Source organism: Tamandua tetradactyla, chromosome 3, assembly GCF_023851605.1.
Source record: "Tamandua tetradactyla isolate mTamTet1 chromosome 3, mTamTet1.pri, whole genome shotgun sequence".
Classification (NCBI taxonomy): Eukaryota; Metazoa; Chordata; class Mammalia; order Pilosa; family Myrmecophagidae; genus Tamandua; species Tamandua tetradactyla.
The window spans coordinates 174,140,094-174,166,135 of NC_135329.1; the positions used below are offsets into that span (position 1 = coordinate 174,140,094).

Here is a 26,042-nt window from a genome sequence, read left to right on the forward strand (position 1 = left end):
TGTGTGTGCATGGTCCAGCAATCGAACTCCGGTCTCCTGCATGGAAGGTGGGCATTTTAACTACTTGTGCACTGTTTTGCTGAATTTTTAAAGGAGATTTTTCCTACCCTTTCAATTGTGGGCAAAGTACAATATATACAACTACTATCTGCTAAGTCCTTACCTTTGAGGATATCACATTGAGTGTTCAAGTAAAGATAATCCATAAGGTCCTGAAAAGTAGTGATTTGTATTTTGCTGAAGCATGCATTTAAATCTTATGCTATGAGGGTAGTGTAAAGGTTGTCATTTAGCTAGTGAGATTAGACAGAAAAATCACTTTCAACCCCCCCCCCCCCAAATTGCTTTATTCCTTAATAAATTTTATAATGTGTTTTCTGGGAGTTAATTATATGCTAGAGTTGCCTACTTCATATGAAGACTGGTCCTCTCAAGGTGTTTTGCTACAGAGGCTTATTAAAACACACACACAAATACACCTGTATAAAACCAAGAATAATGGAAAATAAAACATTTATTGGAATCTCTCACAGAACATCAAATGGGATCAAATTCAAATCCCATGGAAGGCCTCCTTCAAATCTTTTTTCCCTTTCCTTTCCCTCTCAATCTCCCACAGGAACCTATATTTAGGGCCTTTTATTTTTTCTTCCCATTCTCTACCTTCCTCTATCTCTTCATTTTACCTTTTAGTAAATAAGTCGTACATTTGTGACCCATTGGTCAAGTATAATCTATTTAATTGGATATAAACAATATTTTTAAAAACAAATCTAATTAGATGTCAACATTTATAAATGGGAAATGACACATGGAAATCTTTATATCTGATTTCTCTTATAAGATTTGAAGATTCTGCAAAATGTGGCCTGCATTTTACAAATGGCTAATAGTGAATAGTGGCTGCTCCCTCCTCCAAATGTGACATGTCCCTCTATGTTGCTAGTATTTATCACTCACTGTTGTTTACATATGGCCAGTTTTACTATTTCTGATATAGGTTCTGTCTTCTGGAGATATTTAAGTTTATGACCTTGTAATCTGTCCTTTCCAATGTAAATCCTCCCAATTTTGTAGCTTTTTATATTATATTAAGTAGCATAGCAAAAGTTATAAGACCCCAGCAGCATCCCTTGAAAATTGCCTGTGGAGATCCTAATCAGTTAGAAAGGAGTTGTAAACTCATACAATTGGCTAGTTTGTATATGACAGAAGTCTTGGGGGCATGGAAGGCCCAGCTCTGCAAGGGAATAATTCAGGAAGACACTGTGTCATGTATGCCTATGGTTGTTATGGTATTAGAAAAGCAGTAATTTACAAAGTTCGTCTCTCTGGAACAAGAGGGGATGGAGAAAGAAAACACATGTTGCAGTAATATCAATGGGACCTTCGAGAAGGAACCGTAGTGTCAATGACTTACCATAATTGACAAACATACCTCAACTGATAAATTGAGAGCTGTTCCTTTCTCCTATATATGGTTATGCAAATCTTTGATTGTGGGTAACAAACTTCTGTTTACTTCAGTCTGTGAATCTTTACTCTGTCCTCTGAGTCTTGACTTATATTTCATAAAGAATATGAAATATCTCTCAGTCTTAGAGATACTGAGACAACTTTGTAGCATTTAATGTTTAGTAAACTTATTTTTTTTCTAAAACACAAGAACTCCCTATCCCTTTCTGTAGTGTCATTTAATCAAAAGGTCAACCTACAAACAAGACCACAAAAATCAAAAGCTTCATTTGCAACATATGTGCATGTGTGGACTTTTGAATTACATTTCACTAATTCTCTACTAATAAGGGATAATGAATACAACACATGTGATTTGCAAAACATAGTGAAGACTGGTTTGCTTAAATTTCTTTATATATTCATTAGCATATAATTAGTGTTACTGGACAAAGGCAGTGGATTCTTTTCCCTGATGCACTCATTAATCAATTCCTGAGATACTAGGGTTTCAAAGAGCAAGTTTTTTTACTAGGCGCAAAGTAGGAGAGCAGATGGCCTATCAGCACAAAATGTATCTCCCTGAACTGCAGTAATTCTGATAGTTTTATTAGAGAAAAGGATGGGTAGAATTTAGGATAATGAGCAGTGTCTCAGGTAACGTAATTAGAGGTAATCTAATTATTGAGCATGCGCAAATTGATTACATGCTTAGTCACAGAATGTATGCAAGAAAATGGCGGGATGGGTGTGATTTTTAGTATTATAATGAGGTATAGGTGACTTGTAGGTTAAAGTCTAAGTTATTGTGCATGTCAGGCCGGCCCACTTTGGTTAGAGCCAGTCTCTGTTATCAACATAACTTTGGACTTGGGGTGGGTTAGTTCTGGACTGACCCAAGACCCTTCATTAATAAACACTAGGGGCTGTCTTTTGTGATTACAAGACTCTAACATTGAAAAACTGGATAAATAGGTACAAATGAAGGCTAGTCACAAGGTTTTTACAATTACAGGGGCACAAGAGAAGGGGTATATAATCATTATCAGAGACCAAGGCAGCTGGATTATAATGTAGAGATTTCAGGTATTTCCCTCTGTCTACTCCTATATACCAAAAAGCAAAAAGGATTGTCTATATAATGATTTAGTAGTTAAAATCATTCCTTAAATCCTAATTTCTCAGCTACAAAAACATCAAATCCTATTGTTGACCCACTGCAAGCATGTGAGCTACCCCATTTTTTTTCTTAACCTGACATCCATATACCCTGCTCCTAATCAGAGCTAAATTAGATTTATCTCAGCTGCAACTCCGTGAATCTAGAAATCACCCTGTATCTAAGTAATTCTACTCAGAAAACTTGAGGATATTGAGAAAGATTCTCTTTATCCAGGGCACGTTGAAGACTTCTTACAAATTTCTCTACAGGACAGAATTATTCTCCTTATAGCTCTGGTACAGTCATTCTTCTAAGGATTGAAAAACTAGATATACATCACCTAAAAGGGGAACCTACTGTAATGGAAGCACGGTATACTCAAAACTCTATAAAGGATTTCTGGACCGGCTCTTGCTGCTTAGTACGGGCGACTATTGCAGTCCTCAAGCTGTGAGTCCTAGGCTCTCTCCGACTCCTTTTGCTTCTCTCAGGCTCTTTCCCAGACTTCCGTTCGAACTTCCCCGCCGCAGCAGAACCCACCAATCACAAACGTCTTCCTACGACCACGCCCCGCAAACCTGAGCCCGATTTTGCGCACACCCGCCGACCTTTACGCACGGTGCGCGCGGACGTTTTCTTTGACGCCGCCGTCGTCCCCGCGCCGCCTCCTGCCTGGGTGGCTCCTTGCGGCCGTTAAGCGGGCTGCCGAAGTCACTCCCTCAGGACCCCCAACTCCACCCTGTCTCCGAACCGCTCTCCGGGCGGCGACTAATGTGGGGGCTCAAGTTCCTGCGGTCTCCGCCACTGCTCCTTTTGCTGCCGCAGCTCGTAATTCGAGGAGCCGTGTCCAGCTCTGAGGCCAGAACCATGAGTATAGGCAGCAGCGGCGCCGCGCGATGCACCCCCTCTGCCGAGGGGCGCCGCCATCAGTGCCTATATCTGCCCACCGTGCCGGGAGCCGATCCGCAGCGTAGCAACGAGTTGCTACTGCTGGTGGCGGAAGGGGAGGGACAGGAGCAGCAGGGCGTCGGCGGGGACTGGGCGAAAGAGGAGCAGCAACCGCCGCCCCAGCATCACGTCCTCTACTTCCCCGGGGATGTACAGGTAACTCGGGGCCTGCCAGAGCACCTGTTCGCTTTTGTGTAATAACGCTTTGCCTAGATGCTTCTTCGCTCCTGGCTGGTGCCGGTTGCTTTGCCTCGCCTGAACGACAACACTCATATTTGCACTCACGGGGGTGAGTCTTGAAAAACTCCACGAAATCCAAAACCGTCCTTCCCACATCTCCGGCCCCTTCCCCATGGAGCCCCAGGGGGAAGGTGTCCTTGGAGGGATTCGACCTCGAAAGAGCCAGCTGTCATTCCAGACTTCGAGGAGGTGGAATTTGAGACATATAAATAATGAGAAGCATGATATTTATTCTATAAGTTGATTTTTCAGGGGACTGTGTGTGATGTGTGTGTGTGTGTGTGTGTGCGTGTGTTAGGGCAGAGAACATAGATAACTGCTTTTAAATTACTACTTAGAAAGCGCTGGCAGTAATTAAGCAAGGAAACAAAAAGATCACCATCAGTCTATCACACTCAAACCCTAATAAAGGAAGTGAGGTGGAAGAAAAGGGAGAGTAATTGCCAGGCACACCAATATTTTGATGCTTAGCCATTCTGTACGTTTGTTTTTGTGTGTGTCATTTTAATCTATCTTTATTATTAATTTTATAGCTATAAACAGTGTATCTGTGATTATGTTGTCCTGGAAGGTGAGAAGTGAACAGAACCGCTTTAATATTGCAGCCATCCATGTATGGCTGTTTAGTTAATTAAGATGAAATAAAATTATAAATTCAGTTCCTCTGTCTCACTGGCTGCATTTGAAGTCCATATGTGGATACTGTATTGGATGAGACAGATATAGAACATTTCCAGAGAACATTACCATCATCACAGAAAATTCTGTTGAACAGTACTGCTCTAAGTAGAGCTGGATGTGTTTCTTACACCATGAAGCAATATTAGTGGGTTTTTTTTTTTTTTTACATTTCAAAAATTAACATCTTGTTTTGATTTACCTAAAGTAGTCTTGCCATTATCTTTCAATAGTTAGGGTGCCTCAAGACCTTAAATGATCCTGAGCAAGTGAATTCAGGTTTCCTATTTCCTTTAGTTCTCTTTCCACTACACTGCAACTGATTTTTACTCTTCATTTTGAAATAATTTCAAACTTACAGGAATATTGCCAATGTAATACAAAACAGAGAATGCCATTATATACCCTATCCAGATCAGATACCCAGATTTACCAACTTTTAACATATTTGTCACATTTGTAATTCCTTCCTCCTTCCCTTCCTTTCATTTATCTATCATCTATCTTAAACTTTGAATGTAGATTGCATATATCATGCACTTTTTCCTTTACCATTTAATAATTCCATGTATATTTCCTAGGAAGAAGGATATTCATTTATGTAGCCCCATTGAGTACAATTATCAATTTCAACAACTTTAACATTGATATAAAGTATGCAATCTGTATTGCAGCCTTTTCATCTTCTTAATGACCTTTTGGGCATTTTCTCAGTCATTAGATTCAATTCAGGGTTATGAATTACATTTAATTATCACTGTCTCTTTGGTCTTTCTTTTCAAAAAAATTGGGTAACATGTATACAACATAAAATTTCCTATAGCAACCACTGTCAGGTATATAATTCTGTGGCATTAATCACATTCACAATTCTTTGCTACCATCACCACCATCCATTACTGAAATTTTTCCATAACCCTAGAGACCCTGATCCCATTGTTGTATTAACTTCCCTTATTTCCTCCCACCCTGCCCCTGGTGCATGAATTTGCGTATTTCTGGTTATTTCGTGTAAGTAGAATCATACAATATTTGTCTTTTTGTGTCTGGCTTATTTCATGTAACATGATGTTTTCGAGGTTCATACATGTTGTATCATGTATCAGAGTTTCATTCGTTTTTATAGTTGCATAACATTTCATTGCATGTGTGAACCACATTTTGTTTAACCATTTGTCCATTGGTGGGCCCTTCAGTTGCTTTCACCTTTTGGTTATTGTGAATAATGCTGCTGTGAGCATTGGTGTACAAATACCCGTTTTAGTCCCTGTTTTCAGTTTCTTTGCTTATATCCCTAGAAGAGGTATTACTGGTCCATATGGTAATTTCTCTGTTTTACTTTTTGAGGAATTGTCAAACTGTTTTCCAGAGTGACTGCACATTTTTTCCTCACCAACTGTATATGAGGGTTCTTATTTCTCCATATCCTTACCAGCACTGGTTATTTTCTCTTTTCAAAGTTTTTGTTTGTTTTAATTTTTTGTTAATAGTCATTCTAGAGGATGTGAAGTGGTTGTCTCATTGTGGTTTTGATTCATATTTCCTGAATGACTAGTGATGTTCAGCATCTTTTAAGTGCTTATTGGCCATTTATATATCTTTGGAGAACTGTGTATTCCAGACACTTTGTAATTGAGGTGTTTGTCTTTTTTGTTGTTGAGTTGTAGGATTTCTTTATATATTGTGGATATCAAACCCTTCTCAGATAAATGGTTTCCAAGTATTTTTTCTGACTCTCTAGGTTGTTCCTTCACTTTCTTGATTATGTCCTTTGATACAGAAAGGTTTTTAATTTTGATGAAGTCTAATTTCTTTCTTTTTTTCACTCATGCACTTTGGTGTATAGTCTAAGAATCCTGAAAATATCTTCCTATTTTCTTCTAAGAGTTTTATTGTTTTAGCTCTTCTGTTTAGGTTGTTGATCCATTTTGAGTTAATGTTTGTATATCATGTGAGGTCGAGGTCCACTTTGGTTCTTTTGCATATGGGTATCGTTTTTCCAGCACCATTTGTTGAAGAGACTTCTTTCTCCATTGAGTGATTTGGCACCCTTGTCAAATCAGTTACCCATATATGTGTAAGTTTATTTTTGAGCTCTCAGTTTGATTCCATTTATTATACATCTGTCTTTATGCAAGTACCACACTATTTTCATTACTGTAGCTTTGTAATAAGTTTAATAATTGGGAAGTGTGATTCCTTCAACTTTTTTCTTTTTCAATGTGGTTTTGGCTATTCTAAGCCCCATTGTAATATTTTAAAATTATAAACAATATCTTAAAAAAGAAAGAACCTAGTAGATTTGATTAAATGGGTATTTAAATACACAGAATATTTTGGGTAATTGCAAATAAAGCAGAATTCAGAGAAACAAAAGAAAAAAGCACATTCTTTCAGGAAAAATGAAAATAATGAAGCTGTAATTTGGAGATCCAGTTTTCCCAGCACCATTTGTTGAAGAAACTTTTATTTCCCAATTGAGTAGTCTTTGACACTGTGACGAAAATCAGTTGGCCATAAACGTGAGGGTTGATTTCTGAGCTCTCAGTTCTATTCCATTGGTCTGTATGACTGACCTTGTGCCGGTACATTATCTTGATTCCTATAGCTTTGCAATGCTTTAAAATTGGGAAGTGTGAGCCCTCCAACTTTGTTCTTTTTCATGATTATTTTGGCTATTTGAGGCCCTGTACAATTCCAGGTGAATTTGATGATTAGTTTTTCTATATCTGCAAAAAAGGAATTTTGATTGGAATTATGCTGAATCTGTAAATTGCCATGGGTAATATTGACATCTTAACAATACTGTCTTCTAATCGTGAACACTGGGATATCTTTCTATTTATTTAGGTATTCTTTAATTTCTTTTGGCAATGATTTATAGTTTTCCATGTACAAGTCCTTTGTATCCTTGGTTAAATTTATTCATAGATATTTTATTCTTTTAGTTTATAATACAAATGGAATTGTTTTCTTGATTTTCCTTTCAGATTGTTCATTGTTGGTATATAGAAACACCACTAATTTTAGTTTCACCACCACTTTGCTGAATTGATTTGTTAGGGTTTATTGTTTTTGAAATTGAGACTTTAAAAAGATATACATACAGGGTGCATGGGTTATTCAGTGGTAGAATCACTACTTGCCTTTCATGCGGGAGACCTGGGTTCGATTCCTGGACCATGTACCGCTGCCCCCCCCCCCCCCCACAAAGATATATATATATACAAAAAAAAAAAAAAAAAGAAAATGAAAAAAATAGAAAAAACCACACAAAGAGATAGACATACATACTTTGTACCCTTTGCTAAATAATGATTAAAATGTATGGAATATTTTCTTTTGCACTCAAAGTAATTGACTAGTCTAATTGACTGCTGATAACTATGAAAAAAGAAACTAGATTTAAGAGAAGTAACTTAATTTACTCAATTGGTGCTCTTTTACTCCCATTGAGAAAATAACATGTGGCATTGATGATAGCAACCTGCAGAGGTTTGTGGAGCAGCTACTGTGTGCATGCCTATGATAGTGGTGGTGCGCTGGTGGTGATGATGGAAATAACTAATATTCATTTAGCACCTACTAATTTTTCTTAAAGTGTCCCAGTCAGAACATAGTACAGATCTTCAGATGAGGTTTAAAAACTATAAATTAAGTTGGAATATTACCTCCCTTTACTTTGACATTATCCATTTCTTTATGCAGCCTGACATTCCATTAGCTTTTTGTATAGTGGTATACTATTACTTATGTAGTATATGAAGTGCTCTAAATACTGTAGGTTTTTTTAGAGAAAAAAATGAGAGGATATTGCATCAAAAGGCTATGAGACCAGTAGTTCCGGGTCAAGATGGTGGCTTAACAACGTGCACATTTTAGTTCATCCTCCAGAACAACTACTAAATAACCAGAAACAGTACAGAACAGCTCCTGGAGCCACGATAGTGACCAGACACAAAACGTACCCCAGTCTGGACCAGCTGGACCGGCTGCGAGCACCCCCCAGAACCGTGAGTTCCCAAAGCTGTGGCGGCCAGCGCCCCTCCCCCACAAGCCGCTTCCCAGAGGGAAAAGGAAAGGACTTTACCAGCAGCAGGGACTGGGCACAATAAAATGCCAATTGTGGAACTAATTAACAAATTCTGACTACTAAAAATAGGCCCCCAGCTTAGGTGAACCTGATCAAAGTGGAGGCTGCTCATTTTTGCCCCAGCGCCAAGGGGGCAGGACTGACAGAGAAGAGGGGGGGGGAAGGAAACAGAGGTTTTTGTGGCTGTGTATCTACAAAGGCTTGACTGCCTCTGGATACAGCAGCAGGACTTTTCAGGCTGCAACTGCCCCAGGCATAGGCAGAAGTGAGCTCTTTTGGGGGCTTATCTGGAGCTTGTGCCTTCCCCAGGGGAGGGGTGAAGCCCAACTCAGGTGGAATCCCTCCATCAAGGAATTCAGACCCCAGGGCTTGGTAATTTGAAGCCTTTAAAACCAGCCTACAACCTTTCCTCTGTCTCCACCAGGCCCCCAGCAGGGAGAGTCTGCCAAAGTTAAAGGGACTGCATCATCTTATGCTGGTGGGACCTGCAGTCAGACAAGTGCCACATACTGGGCAGGATAAGAAAAACAGAGTCCAGAGACTTCACAGGAAAGTCTTTCAGCATGCTGGGTCTCACCATCAGGGAAAATTGACGCAGGTGACTCTTTCCTCCTGATAGGAGGCCAGTTTGGTCTGGGGAAATCTGGCTGGGGTCTGTAATATCTAAGTACACCCTCCTAAGTGTGTGTGGGGGAAAGTCACCACACAAGCAGGGCAAGAAACAGGAAAACAAGAACTGAAAAATTCTCCTCTGTTAAACAAAGCTTAAGCTAAAGGTCCAGATAAAGCTGAACAGAATGTCAAAGAACAGATAGACAACAAATTCATCCAGCAAGAAAACCCTAGATAAAAGAAGTGAAAGCAATCCCCAGAATAAACTAATTAAGGTAATTAAAAGCCTAGACACCAGCAAAAAAATAACAAATCACACTAGGAAAATTGAAGATATAGCCTAGTCAAAGGAACAAACCAACAATTCAAATGACATACAGGAGCTGAAACAATTAATTCAGAATGTATGAACAGACATGGAAAACCTCATCAAAAACCAGATCAGTGAATTGACGGAGGATATAAAGAAGGCAAGGAAAGAACAAAAAGAAGAAACTGAAAGTCTGAGAAAACAAATCACAGAACTTATGGGAATGAAAGACACAGTAGAAGAGATGAAAAAAACAATGGAAACCTACAATGGTAGATTTCAAGAGACGGAACATAGGATTTCTGAACTGGGGGACGGAACATCTGAAATCAGACAAGAAACAGAAACTATAGGGAAAAAAATGGAAAAATATGAGCAGGGACTCTGGGAATTGAAAGACAATATGAAGCACACAAATATATGTGTTGTGGGTGTCCCAGAAGGAGAAGAGAAGGGAAAAGGAGGAGAAAAACTAATGGAGGAAATTATCACTGAAAATTTCCCAACTCTTATGAAAGACTTAAAATTATAGATCCAAGAAGTGCAGCGTACCCCAAAGAGTATAGATCCAAATAGACATACTCCAAGACACTTACTAATCACAATGTCAGAGGTCAAAGAGAAAGAGAGGATCTTGAAAGCAGCAAGAGAAAAGCAATCCATCACATACAAGGGAAGCCCAATAAGACTATGCGCAGATCTCTCAGCAGAAACCATGGAGATGAGAAGACAGTGGGATAATATATTTAAATTATTAAAAGAGAAAAACTGCCAACCAAGAATTCTATATCCAGCAAAATTGTCCTTCAAAAATGAGGGAGAAATTAAAACATTTTCAGACAAAAAATCATTGAGAGAATTTGTGACCAAGAGACCAGCTCTGCAAGAAATACTAAAGGGAACACTAGAGACAGATACGAAGATGGAAGAGAGAGGTGTGGAGAAGAGTGTAGAAAGGAAGACTATGAGTAAAGGTAAAAAGAAGGAAAATTAGATATGACATACAAAATCCAGAAGGCAAAATAGTAGAAGAAAGTACTAACCATGCAGTAATAACACTGAATGTTAATTGATTAAACTCTCCAATTAAAAGACATAGTCTGGTAGAATGGATTAAAAAACAGGACCCATCTATATGCTGTCTCTACTCAAAGGACACGAGGCCAAGGACACAAATGGACATTTACACACCAATGTTTATAGCAGCATTATAAACAATTACCAAGAGATGGAAACAGCCAGAATGTCCATCAACAGACAGTTGGCTAAACAAACTGTGACATTTACATAAGATGGAATATTATGCAGCTGTAAGACAGAATAAAGTTATGATGTAACAACATGAATGGACCTTAAGGACATTATGCTGAGTGTGATTACCCAGAAACAAAAGGACAAATACTGTATGGTCTCACTGATATGAACTGACATTAGTGAATAAACTTGGAATATTTCCTTGGTAACAGAGACCATCAGGAGATAGAAATAGGGTAAGATATTGGGTAATTGGAGCTGAAGGGATACAGATTGTGCAACAGGACTCAATATAAAAACTCAGAAATGGACAGCACAATATTACCTGACTGTAATACATTATGTTAAAACACTGAATGAAGCTGCATATGAGAATGATAGAGGGAGGAGGGCTGAGGCATAAATGAAATCACAAAGAAAGATAGATGATAAAGATTGAGATGGTGTAATCTAGGAATGCCTAGAGTGTATAATGATAGTGACTAAATGTACAAATTTTAAAAATGTTTTTGCATGAGGAAGAACAAAAGAATGTCATTACTCCGGTGTGCTGAAAATAGATGGTACTTAATATTTTAAAATTTCAACTAATGTGTGAGACTAAAGCAAAAAATGTTTATTTGGTACAAATCTATACTTCAACTAGTGCATCTCCTAATATAACTTATGTGGATAGTTGATTGAACACCTTAAGTACATGGAACTTTGTATAGGACATGAGATTTTGTTGGTTTGTCCAGGTGATGCCCTGATGAATCCCAGAGTGATTTGATCAGTGAGTGGAAAAGTATTTGTAAGGTCCCCTTCAGGGAATGGTGCGAACGGGGGAAAACTCAACTTCCCCAAGTTGAATTCTTGATATTCTCACAAGCAGTGTGGACAACCAAAGCTATAGGCTGAGCCCCCAGTCTTTGGGTTTGTTCATATGAAACTTACCCCGAAAGGATAGGTCAAGTCTACTTAAAATTTAGACCTAAGAGTCACCCCCAAGAGAACCTCTTTTGTTGCTCAGATGTGGCCTCTCTCTCCAGCCAACACAGCAAGCAGACTCACCACCCTCCCCCTGTCTACGTGGGACATGACTACCAGGGGTGTGGATCTTCCTGGCAGCATGGGACAGAAATCCCAGAATGAGCTGAGATTCAGCATCAAGGGATTGAGAAAAACTCTAGAATGAGCTGAGACCCAGCATCAAGGGATTAAGAAAACCTTCACCAAAAGGGGGAAGAGTGAAATGAGACAAAGTGTCAATGGCTGAGAGATTCCAAACAGAGTCGAGAGGTTATCCTGGAGGTTATTCTTATGCATTAAGTAGATATCACCTTGTTATCCAAGATGTAATGGAGAGGCTGGAGGGAATTGCCTGAAAATGTAGAGCTGTGTTCTAGTAGCCATGTTTCTTGATGATGATTGTATAATGATATAGCTTTCACAGTGTGACTGTGTGATTATGAAAACCTTGTGTCTGATATTCCTTTTATCTACCTTGTCAACAGATGAGAGGAACATATGGAATAAAAATAAATAATAGGGAGAACAAATGTTAAAATAGATTTAGTTTGAAATGCTAGTGATCAATGAAAGGGATCAGTAAGGGGTATGGCCTGTAAAAATTTTTTTTTCTGTTTGTTATATTTTTCTGTTGTCTTTTTATTTCTTTTTCTGAATTGATGCTAATGTTCTGGGAAATGATCATGATGATGAATATGCAACTATGTGATGATATTGTGAATTGCTGAGTGTATGTGTTGGGAATGTTTGTTTCTTGTAATTTTTTTAATTAATAAAAAATTTAAAAAAGAAAAAAGGTTATGAGACCAAGCTGCCTTTGTTTGAACTCTGATTCTGCACTTTTTAGATTTGAAATCTCTGGCCAGTTGTTATATCTCTCTATGTTGTAGTTATTTCAACAATAAAGTGAGAATCCTATAATTTATGGGGTCAATGGCGATTAAATATGTGAATATCCAGTGAGTCCCTTATCATCTTCCAGATGATTATTTTAATTGTGTAGCCCTAATGGTCAGTTCTTGGTCTTTTTCCTGTATCTATATTTATTCGCATAGTGATCTCTTTCAATCATATAGTTTTACATACTACTTGTACCCTGACAATATTTGTATATGTATAGCCTGGATATATTCACGGAACTTTAGATTTACCAGTTGCATGCATATTTCCTTTTGGTTATTCGATAGACATCTCAAACTTTAAGTCTTTTGATTTTTACCCCTAAACATGCTATTGCTATAAGCCTCCTCATGTCAGTTAACGGAAACTCTACTTATTCAGTTGCTCAAGTTAGAAATCTTGAGGTCATCCTACATTCCTCCTTTTCACACCTCATATTTAATCCATCAATAAATTTGATGGCTTAACCTTCTAAATGTATCTAAAAGTAATCAGAATAATTATTTTAAAATATAAGTCAGATCAGTCTACGTCTGCTCAGAACTCTCCACTGGTTTCCCACGTCATGCAGTGTATTAGAGTCGTATAGATGTCGTAAGGCCTTCATCATCCACCTTTTCCCACCCCATTACCTCTCTGACATTACTTCCTTTTTCTATCTTTGCTCTAGCCACATTGGTTTTCTTGTTGTTGCTGAAACATGTTAGCATAACTTGCCTCAAAAGCTTTGCATACGCTACCTGGAACAGTCTTCCTGCAGATACTTGTAGGATTAATGTCCTCACCTCTTTCAAGTCAGGTCTTTACTCCTAAGTCACTATTTCGGTTTGTTGAAGCAGAAGGGGAACTTTAACTTTTCCAACTCCTGGGATCTGCACAGTTCGAAGGAGGAATGGCTCAAGAGAACAGGGCCCATTTCTTCCTGAGAAAAGGGTTCTAACTGTGCTTCTTGGTTTTTCCCTGTACTAATTGGATTAGCCAGGTAGGAAACTTCCATCTGGCTGGCCGCAGGAAGTAACACCGTCCCAATGTCCAGCTCGGTAAACTGTACTGCTGAGAAGTATTGTTCACTCATCTGCGTTTTTCAACCTGTATAATCCCTTGAAAATTACTGTCATTTTTAACACAGTAAGTCTCCTTTTGTAGCCATTTCCTGCCACTAAATCAGCTTTGGTGATATAAAGAATGCAGCGTCTGTTAGATAAGTGAAAATCTGCCAGTAACAAGCCATCCTCAAAAATGAGGTTAATTTTTCCCTTGCATCCCCTTTCCCAGCTGCAACCCGTGCCATTTTTCATTGGCCACGATGTCTCTAAAGGCCAGGCCAGCTGGGGTGAGGCCCTTTCCACACTGTGGCCTCAAACTGAGGCAGTGCAAACCTGTTGGTTTCTTCATTGAGTCTTTAGATTATTTTTTTTCAGTGATAATAATAGCTAACATTTATTAGCTATTATATTATATATATAAATAAAATATATTTATTATAAAACATTATGAGAGGTTTACATAGTGTTTTAGTTTCTTAGGCTGCTCCAGAAAGTACCATGAAATAGATTATCTTCAAAAATGAAAATTTATTAGTTTAGAGTTTTGAGGCTGTGAAACTGTCCAAAACAAGGCATCATTAAAGCAGTGCTTTCTTCCCAGAGACTGGCTGCTGGCAATCCTTTGCTCTGCCGTCACATGGCTAGACACATGGTAGCATCTACTAGTCTCTACCTTCTCTTCAGCTTTCATTGATTTCAGCTTCTTGCTTCCCTGGCTGTCTCTCTCTGTCTGAATTACATTCTCTTATAAAGGACTCCAGTAAGAGTACTAAGACCCATCTTGAATGAGGTAGGTCATACATTAACTGAAGTAGCTTCATCAAAAGCTCTTTCTTACAACGGGTCTACATCCACAGGACTGGTTAAGATTAAGAACGTGTTTTTCTGGGGTACATATAGTTTCAAACCACCACATGTGGATTACTTCATTTTATATTAAAACAAATCTTTAAAGTAGGTGCTATTATTTCACACTTATTTTACAAATGAGGGAAGTAAGGCTTGGTAAGGTCACATAGCCAGCTTAACAAGGGTCAGGGTGTAAGTATCCAGACCCAAAGCCTTATGTCAAAGTCCATGCCGTTTACAGAGCTCTTGACTACTAACCAATCCATCAATATATCCTATCAATTCAACTTCAAAATGTATCTCTTACAATCAGCCACTTCTCACCTCCTCTACAGCTACCACTCAACCCAGTATAATCACCATGATTATTAGTCTGAACTATTACAGATGTCTCTAACTGGTTCCCCACTGCCACTCCTGTTTCTGTTCAGTCCATTCTCACACAATAGCCTGAGTGATCTTTTCAGCATTAAACATGTTAATATCCTGCTTATTTCCCAAAAAGTCTTCCCATTACAAGGTCCTGAGTGAGCTGGCCATTCCCCACCTCTGCAACCTTGTTTTTTCCCACTCTCTCCCACCTCACGAAGTTCCAGTCATATAGGCTTCATTCTCAAGTGGGAACAAGACAGACTCACTTCCACCCTAGAGCTTCTCCATGGTTATTGTCTCTATTCCAGACATGTTCTTTTTTATCTTCCAATGACTGTATCCTTCTCATCCTTCAGCCCTCTGTTCAAGTAACAACACTCCCCCCTTGACTAATTTTGAACTTATTCTAGGAGAGGTGGGGATGTATGTGCATATGTGAATATGAAGAGGAGACAACTTGCTTTTATGTCTCCTCAGCCATGTATTTATATATTTTATTATTCCTTAGGCTGGTCATTTCTGATTTCATCTGTTATATTTAAAGTTTTCATAATATCAATCTCTCAAGATAGCTTTTCTCAAAACACTGTTACCTCACTACATTGACCGTCATTATTCCTCCACTTTGATGATGAAACTAAAATTAAAAGAAATAAATTATCTAAAATCATGAAGCTAATAAGTGACAATGTAGAAACTTACAGTTCTGGATTCCACTGAGTTCTTTTTCACTCAGTGTTCACAGTTGTTTGTAAGCAGTTCAGTAAGGGTCAAGTTATATATCAATTTCAAGCTCAAATTCACTGATTTTTATATTTATAGAACACTGTTCAAATAATCATTTAAAAATAATTTCAGGGCCACGGTGGCGCAGCAGGCAAGAATGCTTGCCTGCCATGCCAGAGGACCTGGGTTCGATTCCTGGTGCCTGCCCATGTAAAAAAATAATAATAATAATTAAAAAAAATAATAATTTCACATCTGTTTTCTCATTTTTTTTTCCAGAAAATATCCAGGTAGGTTACAGGTCGAATTACTTCCATCTTATAGATGAAAGGGGCACAAAAAGGTTAATTAAGGGACTGACTGAAAATATAGGTCTTGAGTCCCTATATTTTTGCATTAAACCATTCCGTGTAGTTATCCACATAACAGTATTCAAATAAACTATCAATACACAAAACACCTAGGATGAATTAGAACAGTTAAGAAAAGTGTAACTATGTTGCACTTGGGGTTATTTGTTTAAGGGGCTGTCATAAGGAGATAGCATATATATTAGGATTCCCTTGTCTGAAAAGGATGAGGTCAAAAAGGAACATACTGGAATCACAAAATTTTAAAAATTACAGATAAAAAAAAAGCCTGGATCAAGGAAGCACTCTTTAAAAAAGTGGCAGACATGGCTATTAACAAAATTGGAATATATCTAATCTTTAAAATGAATGCTGAGGAGGCTGACATGCCATTCCACAATAATGGAATCTTGGAATAGATGAGTACAGGTATGAGCATGAATTTCATGGGTTCTTAAGATGAGGTAAAAGATTTAAACATGTATCCAATAATTTAGTATAAACTAATTCCCATTCTTTTTATATTCTGAAAGCAAGATTTTTGACTATATTAAATGACTATACACTGGAATCCTCACCTGGCTTAAGAGTCTGCTTCATTCACTTTACTGGGGGGTTGATTTTGTCTTTCAGAGAATAACTATTAAAATTTCTCTTCTCTCACAAGATTTTAAAAATAATCAAGCATTATGTAGAAATACAGAAAGTCTTCTATCAAGTAATACATGAAAAATAAAAGTCAAAATGGTATATGTACATTGATAGCAAGTACACTGGTATGCTTTGTACCAAATGACACTACTGAGTTTAAAAATTCTGTAAACTGGTGATACAGGACATCAGTTTCCAAGGAATATATTTAATCAGACCTTCAGAGTACTCTAGAAACCTGTATTTTAAACAAAAGACCCAATGATTCTAGATACTGTGTAAAACTCTGGTTTAGGAAAAGCAATTCTAACCTTATCATGTGTCAGATTAAATGTACAGTAAAATTATAAATCATGTAATTGAACTAAAAAAACAATTTCTTTCTAGAAAGCATTAACAGATATCTAAATACAGTATGATTTTAAGAAATGAGATAAAATGAAATTCCATATATGGTAGTTGTATTTATAAGGATAAGTATGCTAACCAAAAACTATACAACAATGGGAAACATTAATGGCAAATCCAACTACAAAAGGTGTTATTCTGAATTCATGTTTCATGGAGTGTGAAAACCACCAATCTTTTAGTACTTTTCTTGTACATTATTCTGTATCTACATTTTCTGCATCTGATTGGATCCCTAGATTTTATTTCATTTTCTGTGTGACATTCTCCACAGGTATAGATCATTGGCTACTGCTTCGGGGGTTGCATGTCCTTCTGGGTATCCATTGTTAGTCTGTAGCATGGATAAACCTGCTCTGAGTCTATAGATTTTTATATAGGTTGGACAAGTTTAATAGCCAGGTTTGAAGAACCAAATCTGGCTACCTTTTACAAGTTCTGTGGAGGAATCTGGTTCCTCTTTTTAGAATGTGAGAGTACTTATCCATTGGTCTTATGCTGGGCTGTGACAACAGAAACAATCCCGTTTTTACATTTTGGTATACACAGTTTCTTATAATTTTCCTCTTCTGATCATGTAACTTGGGCCTAATCAAGGAAAATGCCAAGTCTGTAGATTTAAAGTACCTCCCTTGTGGAACAGAACTGAGAGTCATAAATCTAGGTTCATTTTGGCTTATTCACTAAGTAACTATATAATATAAATGACTGTATAATTTTTAGGACCTCAGGTTTAGCTATAAAAAGGATTCAGATTAACCCTTCCAGATCTAAGCTCCTGTGATTTTATGAAAATTGATGTACAGAAAGCAATAGCCAGAGTCATATATAGTCAAACTATGGCCTTCTAGGAATAAGTATTTTTTTAACATATAAGACAAAGTGTTGATATTAAAGAAACTCAAACTCTCAGAAAGAGTTGACTGTCTTAGGGGGAAAATTATCAAGGGACATGAACAAGGAGTTAAGAAAAGATGAAAATTGCCGATAAACATAGAATAATGCTCAACCTGATTAGGAATCAGAAAATGCAAAGTAAATATAAAATAAGACATCATTTTATCATAGCAACAAAGATAAAAATAATGTTAATAGCCAGTGTGAGCAAGGATGTGAGAAAATAGGCACTCTTGTATAGTTCCTGTGGGAGTGTAATTAATCTTTCTCATGGAAAGTCTAAAAATTATGAGGCAAATCTGTTATTTATATGGAATCATGGCTGTAAAATATTTTTAAGTGAAAACTATATATAAGCTTGTTTGGAGGGAAGAAGTAAAGAATGCTCTCGTATATATATGAGTATGTATGTATATTAAAACTGGAGGGGCTATACACCAAACATTTTAATAATTTTAATAATGGTTATCTCTAGTTGGTGATTTCATGATGGTTTTGAGGGGCTATACACCAAACATTTTAATAATTTTAATAATGATTATCTCTAATTGGTGATTTCATGATGGTTTTTCTCTCTTCCTTATGCCTTTGTTTATAATCTGAATTTTTGTAGAGTATTGCTTTTGTTAATTTTAATTTTTAATAGAAAAGAATGGATATACTGTTAAAAATTCGGGTTAAGGTTATATATTTAAAAAAAAAGTTTCCCTTTCATTGCATCTATACAGGCTCCCATTATCCTTCCCCCAAATTACTATTGCTATGGATTTTATTTCCTTCCCAAGATATTCAGTACTTATGTAAACTTTTTCTCTTTTAAACACAAATTATATCATAGCATATAGGGTTTTCTAGCCTTTATCTTACAACTATATGAAATCTCAAAAAGTTGTCTCATTCTTTTGAAATAGAAATAAAGGTCCTGATATGTATTAACTTACATGTGTATGCAAGTAATTATGAGTGAGATAAATTCCTATAAGTGGAATTACTATATCAAAAGAGAGGTGCATTTTAAATTGTTTGAAATATATGTTGTATTTTACTGTTAGAAATAAAGAAAAATCACGAAGCTTTTTCTCACATCCTATGTCCAGTCTATCAACAAATCCTGTTGACTTGAACTTGAAAATATATTCAGAATTTGGCCATTTCTTACCACCTCCACTTGTGCTACCACTTTGGTTCAAGCCACCATCTTCTCTCATCTGGATTGTATTTCAACAGCCTGCTCTTGGCTTCCCTACCTTAGCTATTGACCCTTCACACATAGGAGCTAGTGTTATCTTTTCAAAATAGATTATATCAGCCTGCTGCTCCAAACCGTTTTAGAGCAAAAAGCAAAGTCCTTACAGTATCTTATAAGGGCCCCTATGATCAGCACCACCTCATTCCGCCCCCCCACCCCCCGATTTCTCTGTCCTCCTTTACAATCACTTTTGCTCCTCATTCACTCCACTAGAGCCACACTGACCTCATTGCTGTATATTGGGTTTGCCAGGTGTGCTTCTACCTCAGGACTTTTGCAGTTGCTATTTCTCCTGCCTGAAATATCCACATGGCTCACTTCCTCAGTTCCTTCAGGTTCTTCTCAACTATCACCTTATCAGAGAAGCCTTTTCTGATAACCCTGTATTAAATAATAATTTTTCTCTATCTCTAAAAACTGTACAGTCCTTTCGCCCACTTTATTTATCATACTCCATAGCACTTATCACCATCTGATGTGCCTTGTGTCATCCAAAATGGTTGCTGCTAGCAATGTGGTTAATTGAGGAACTAAATTTTTAATTGTATTAAATTTTAGTTTTTTTAAATTTAAATTAAAAAACTGATACCAGATTCAATTCCTGGAAAACCTTTAAGAATATTTGGATCAACTTGGATATGTGAATGTACTTTTTCAACTGTAAATTTTATGAAATCTAAATTCAGGTCAAGTATTTCCAGTGAAAATTCAGCATCCAAACTGAGATGTACTGTAAGTGTAAAAAATGCACTGGATTTTAAAGACTTAGTAAGAAAAAAAGAATGTTATTCTCAGTAATTTTTTTATATTGGTTATCTGTTAGAATCATAATATTTTCAATATACTGGGCTAAGTAAAATGTATTATTAAAATTAATTTCACCTGTTACTTTTTAAAATTTGGCTACTAGAAAATTTTAAGTGTGGTTCATGTTATAGTTCTATTGGACAGGGCTGCTATACTTCTGGAGTTGTTTATCATGTTTTTTGGTACTAGAGTTTTGAGCTCCAGATGGGCAGAATAAGTTTGGTCTGTTCTGTTCCTTGCCCAATCAGTAGATATTCACTAAATTTTTATTCAGCAAATTAATAAATGCTTGAATGAGTCTCTAAGAATAAAAAGGAAAAGGAAAATAAAATTTACATGTACTGGGATCTAGGAAAAAAAGATGATGATGATGATATGTGTATATATTTCTTATACCTAAATAATTAAAAGACAAAGATCCAAATAGAAAGGGGCAAAGGATATGAACAGGCACAGATAAAAAATCAAATGACTAATAAATAAATGGACAAAATTTCAAACCTCATTCTAATTTTCAATAAATCCAAATTAAAATAAGTTATCCTGTGCTTATGAAATTTAACAAAGATAAGAGAAAAATTATATATACTTTTCTGAAAGGCAGAATTGTAGTCTATATGACCAATCTTTTATAAATTGTGAGTATTCTTTCACATGGTTTTTCCATGTTTAGGAATTTAAGGCTATAATTACAAATGTGTACAAAGATTTTTCTACAATGTTTATTGCAGCTTTGTTCGTAATACCAGCATCAAAATAAAACATAATGTTTAGGTTGCTAATAGAAAGCGAGGCCTATTCAAAGATGGAGGGGTATAGGATGGCAGCTTTAATAATAGAAAAATATTTAAAAATTCTGTATTGGTCAAAAGTCTGTCTAATAAGCTAAATTTATATTTTCAGTTAATGTCTTGGGAAAATTTATCACATGCTACTAAATAAAACTTATTAAGCTTATCTATAATTTTTCTAAATCAAGTTTTATTTAAAAAATTTGATCCATGCTATTTGGTTATATAACTGTCTTGATGGATTTGAGGCTTAAACTGAAGAAGTAATTTGTTCAAAATCTTATAACCAGAAACTAATGACAAATTTATAGTTTGCATTTCTGGTATATTAATTATAGGTCATTACAACATCCCAGCTTTCTCCACAATAAAAATGGGAAACTATCTTGTGAAAATAGCTTTATGTAAATGTGTATTAATGTCTGTTTCATCTTTCTTTCAGAATTATCATGAAATTATGACTCATCATCCTGAGAATTATCAGTGGGAAAACTGGAGTCTAGAAAACGTTGCCACTGTTCTAGCCCGTCGGTTCCCTAATAGTTATATTTGGGTGATAAAGTGTTCCCGAATGCATTTGCACAAATTCAGCTGCTATGACAATTTTGTGAAAAGTAACATGTTTGGTGCCCCAGAGCACAGTACTGACTTTGGGGCTTTTAAGCACCTCTATGCATTATTAGTTAATGCTTTTAACTTAACTCAAAACAGTTTGCTATCAAAGAAGACTGTGAATGCTTCAAATAAGGATTCCAAAGCATCTAATTGTAGGTCCAGTTCTTATACTACTAATGGTTGTCAGGGAGAGAAAGAAAGGACCTGTGAAAAATTTGATGAATCTGCCATGAGTTTTTATCCACCATCACTAAATGGTGCATCTTTTACTTTGATTGGATTCAGTAAAGGGTGTGTTGTTCTGAATCAGTTACTTTTTGAATTGAAAGAAGCCAAGAAAGACAAGAGCATAGATGCCTTTATCAAAAGCATAAGAACTATGTACTGGCTGGATGGTGGTCATTCTGGTGGAAGCAATACTTGGGTTACTTATCCAGAAGTCTTGAAAGAATTTGCACAAACGGGGATTGTCGTTCACACCCATGTAACACCTTACCAAGTACGTGATCCAATGAGATCTTGGATTGGAAAGGAGCACAAGAAATTTGTTCAGATACTTGGAGATTTTGGTGTGCAGGTGACTAGTCAGATTCATTTTGCGAAGGAAGCACCTTCTATAGAGAATCACTTCAGGGTTCATGAAGCATTTTGAGACTGCAAGAATATTAATGTAGTTGTTGGGTGGGAGAGCATAAGCACTTTGTCATAAATTCAGATGAGGTCTAATTCAATAGATGCATTGTCAGTTTGGGGGTGGGGAAGCACACATTCCTAAGTTTTAGTATGATGTGCAATAGTATGCTTCTGATTGTGAGCAGTTTTTAATTGGGCTATGTTTGAATGACAGTTAATTTGAAATCTAAAAAGGAGATGATTTTGATTTTGAAATTTAAAATGAGATACAAGAGCCTTAAATTGAAAGTTACAGTATAGTCCTTATAAAAGGTAACTAAAATTGTTATTGTTGGAAATTGTTGATTTTCTGAGTAATGTTTTAAACTAATTTTTGTGACACTATAACGTAATTATCTATTTTGGCACTCAAAATTTTTGATGAAACGTTTCATTTCTCTTCAAACAATGCAAAGGCATATTGATGTTTTCTATAATTTTGGAGTGACTGTACTCTGTCTCATGTTTTATAAATTCATGGACTTATTCTTTAAAATGTTACAAAGTGTTTTTTTCTCCAGAATTCAAATGTATGTTTCCAAATATCCAAGAATGTGTAATAGTATAAAGTTGGGGTTTACAAACCTTATACTTAAGCACTGTGGATTAATTTTTAAAATGACAACTTTTGGGTAAGACATTTTGGGATGTCTTGAATCCTAGCTAAAAAATGGTTCTTTTGGAAAATTGGTTTATATTGAGCATAATTATGTATTTTGGGTGAAAACATACTACAGAGCAGATTTCAAATCTTTTTATTCTACCAGTCTTTTGAAAAATATCATCTTGGATAAAATAAATATATAATGCTCTATTTGTTAGTGCTCTGTTGAAAAGCTCCCATAGATCTAAGTCAGTGTTTCTCCAAAAGCATGATTTTGTCTGCCAAAGTAAAACAGCTCTTTGGCCAAAATGTAAAATTATATTGCTATAAGAAAAGTTTCAAGAGAAAGTTCGAAGACACAGATGATTTAATTTTGGCTCAGAAATGGAATTAGCGTAATACTGCTACATAATTTGGGTGAAGTTTCCTTCTGCCCAGTTTTTCTTGACCTAGATGAATATAATTTGAGAAACTAAAATCTAAGGAATGTCAACCAATATTGAAACATGGCTGTATGATTCTGGTACAAGGTGAGCAGTCACTTTTTTTTTTAACTGTTTACTAATAATTAGCTTTTGCGAGTCATAAAATAACTAATCAGAGAAATAACATGGTGCTTTAGGACAGAAAAAAATAAGACATTGAAACTTAATATCTTAACAATGCATCTAAATTTATACAACAATATAGGATAAAAATGTTAATTTCTTGGTTTCTTCCCCGAATTATATTTTAATGACTGAATACATTCCAACTATTCAGAGACTCATGAGAAAGTATTCTTACCTATCAAATGCATAAAAATAACTTCTTTGTGTTTTAATACTTCGTTTTATAAACTTTACAATAATGTCTACATTTTTTTTTTAAAGGACAAAATAACTTTTGATTTCTTTAGTTTCTTTAACTACCTGTTCCTTTTGAGACCAAAAATTCCCATTAAGGAAACAAATCAGCCTGATTCTACCCTTTTATTTATTACTCTGCCTTTGTGCACCATAATTGATTGATTGGGTGGCTGTTTTCATTTTGTTTAATAATCTTGGCTAAATTTACATACTTCTGATGTAAAATAGCTGAGTTGCTTAATGCTGTAATGAGGGGGAGAAGAAAGGAGTTTACTTTCACAGGATTAATTGAAATAAAAAAGTGGGACTCAGCAGGATTCACAAAAAAACAGATATTTAAGAATCTAGGTTCTTCAGCTATCCAGTCATGTGAATGCTTAATTATAATCATATGTTGACTGAGTATTAAGGATAATTCACTGGATACCTGAAACTGTCACTGCAGCAAAATGAGACAAGGTTGAAAGTAAAAATATTCCTGGATTAAAACATATTTTATGTTGATCCACATTCAGATATTTTGTTTAATATTTCATGTTTGTCTTTTCTCCATACATGTTTAGAACTGTTTTTGTAAATGTTAGTGGCTCATTTTGATTGTGCCTTTGTCATGAAAAAGTCAAATGACAAAATTAGTCATACAAATAATGTGAAAGTTATCACCACAGCATGAATGTATAATTGTATTAAAATTAATAATCCACCGAGGTCTGCTTGGTTGTGCTTTACGTTTACGTATTAGCATTGTTAAAACTTTAAGTCTTGATTTGAAAGGGAGCTATTGCTCTCCACTTTGCCGATTTTTGTCTGTATATATGTTTTCATTAAATTCCATATTATTTTTTTCGAGTAAGCAACTGTGAAACTTTCCTATAAAAATGCATTTCTTTGCCCATTTAAATTGCTCCATAAAATTCTGCATTATTTCCATTTCTTCTGTTGGATGTCCTAGAGAACAAAATATCTTGCAAATTAATGAATTATTCCTTTTCTTTGCTAATTATCAAGTGTCCATATTCTTTCAGCTGTCTTTAAAGAGGTCAGATTATGTGATCTGTATTTCATTATTCATTTACATAATATCTAAGCACCTACCAAGGGCAAGGAAGGCAGAGTGCTAGGCATTGAAGTTATAGTACAAAGTCCCAGCATGTGAGTGTGGAAATGTTTAATAGGCTAGGACTTAAGAGGTAAAATATCAAACAAATGGTAGTGCATTCATAAAAGAGTTATTTTTGTTATACTTCATTGAAAGGACTATAGGAGAATCATGCATTAGAGAATAAGTTGTGGATATAGGCAGACCCAATCTGTAAATTCAGATTGCTCTTTACAAAGGCAAATAGGCCCAGCAGCTCTTACTTCACTTAGTGGTAGAAACAAGCAGCATCTTAGGACGGTCATTTTAGTTTCCCATTTAACAATCCTTTAAAAAAAAAAAACCATTTAGGTGTATTTGAGATGCTTCAACATTCATGACCTATATGCTCAAAATAAGACTTTGAGGCAACACCAAAGATGTGTAGGTGATGGCCAATCTACGATAGTTCCAATTCTGACCACATCTGTGTGTGTGTGTGTTCTAGTTTGCTAGCTGCTAGAATGCAATATACCAGAAAAGGAATGGCTTTTAACAAGGGGAATTTAATGAGTTGCTAGTTTACAGTTCTAAGGCCAAGAAAATGTCCCAATTAAAACAAGTCTATAGAAATGTCCAATCAAAGGCATCCGGGGAAAGATACCTTGGTTCAAGAAGGCCGATGAAGTTCAGGGTTTCTCTCTCAAGTGAGAAGGCACGTGGCGAACACAGTCAGGGCTTCTCTCTCAGCTGGAAGGACACATGGCGAACACAGCGTTCATCTGCTAGATTTGTCTCCTGGCTTCCTGTTTCATGAAGCTGGAAGGACACATGGCGACACGGCATCATCTGCTAGCTTACTCTCCTGGCTTCTGGTTTCATGAAGCTCCCCGGGAGGCATTCCCCTTCTTCATCTCCAAAGGTTGCTGGCTGGTGGACTCTGCTTCATGGTACAGCAGCATTCTCTGCTCTCTCTGAGTCTCTCTGAGTCTCCAAAATATTTCCTCTTTTATAGGACTCCAGTAAACCAATCAAGACCCACTCAAATGGGTGGAGACATGTCATCCCCTAATCCAGTTTAACAACCGTTCTTAACTAAATCACATCAACTAGGGAGATGATCTCATTACAGTTTCAAATATGCAGTACTGAGTAGGGATTATTCTACCTTTAAGTAATGAGATTTATATTAAAACATGGCTTTCTTAGGGGGCATATATCCTTTCAAACCAGCACATTCCACCCTCTGGCCCCTAAAAAAGACATGTTTTCAACATATACAAAATACATTCATTTCATAACAACATCAGAAATCCTTAAACCTATCAGTAGCAATACAATGAAGTACAAAATTAGAGACAGTATAAAATCTCATCAAGTCAGTTACAGGCATGGTCTGCCCTAAGGCAAAAGTCT

The 26,042-nt window shown here is 36.3% G+C and overlaps 1 protein-coding gene and 2 pseudogenes across 1 annotated transcript; 1 reads left to right on the plus strand and 2 right to left on the minus strand.

Moving 5' to 3' along the window:
* The first annotated feature begins 3,247 nt into the window (after positions 1 to 3,247).
* Positions 3,248 to 24,441, plus strand: C3H2orf69 (chromosome 3 C2orf69 homolog). Its single transcript, XM_077154598.1, has 2 exons — positions 3,248 to 3,721; positions 21,252 to 24,441. Exons 1-2 carry the CDS (start codon positions 3,389 to 3,391, stop codon positions 22,074 to 22,076), a joined length of 1,158 nt encoding a protein of 385 aa, XP_077010713.1. The 5' UTR covers positions 3,248 to 3,388; the 3' UTR covers positions 22,077 to 24,441.
* LOC143676834 (Fanconi anemia core complex-associated protein 24 pseudogene) lies at positions 13,473 to 14,058 on the minus strand (annotated as a pseudogene).
* LOC143676835 (DNA-directed RNA polymerases I, II, and III subunit RPABC4 pseudogene) lies at positions 17,210 to 17,392 on the minus strand (annotated as a pseudogene).
* Positions 24,442 to 26,042: the final 1,601 nt, after the last annotated feature.

Coding starts and splice junctions, on each gene's coding strand:
- C3H2orf69 (XM_077154598.1), top strand. CDS start 3,389: ATGTGGGGGCTCAAGTTCCTGCGGTCTCCGCCACTGCTCCTTTTGCTG. Junction 3,722..21,251: donor ACTTCCCCGGGGATGTACAG/GTAACTCGGGGC, acceptor TCTTTCTTTCAG/AATTATCATGAAATTATGAC.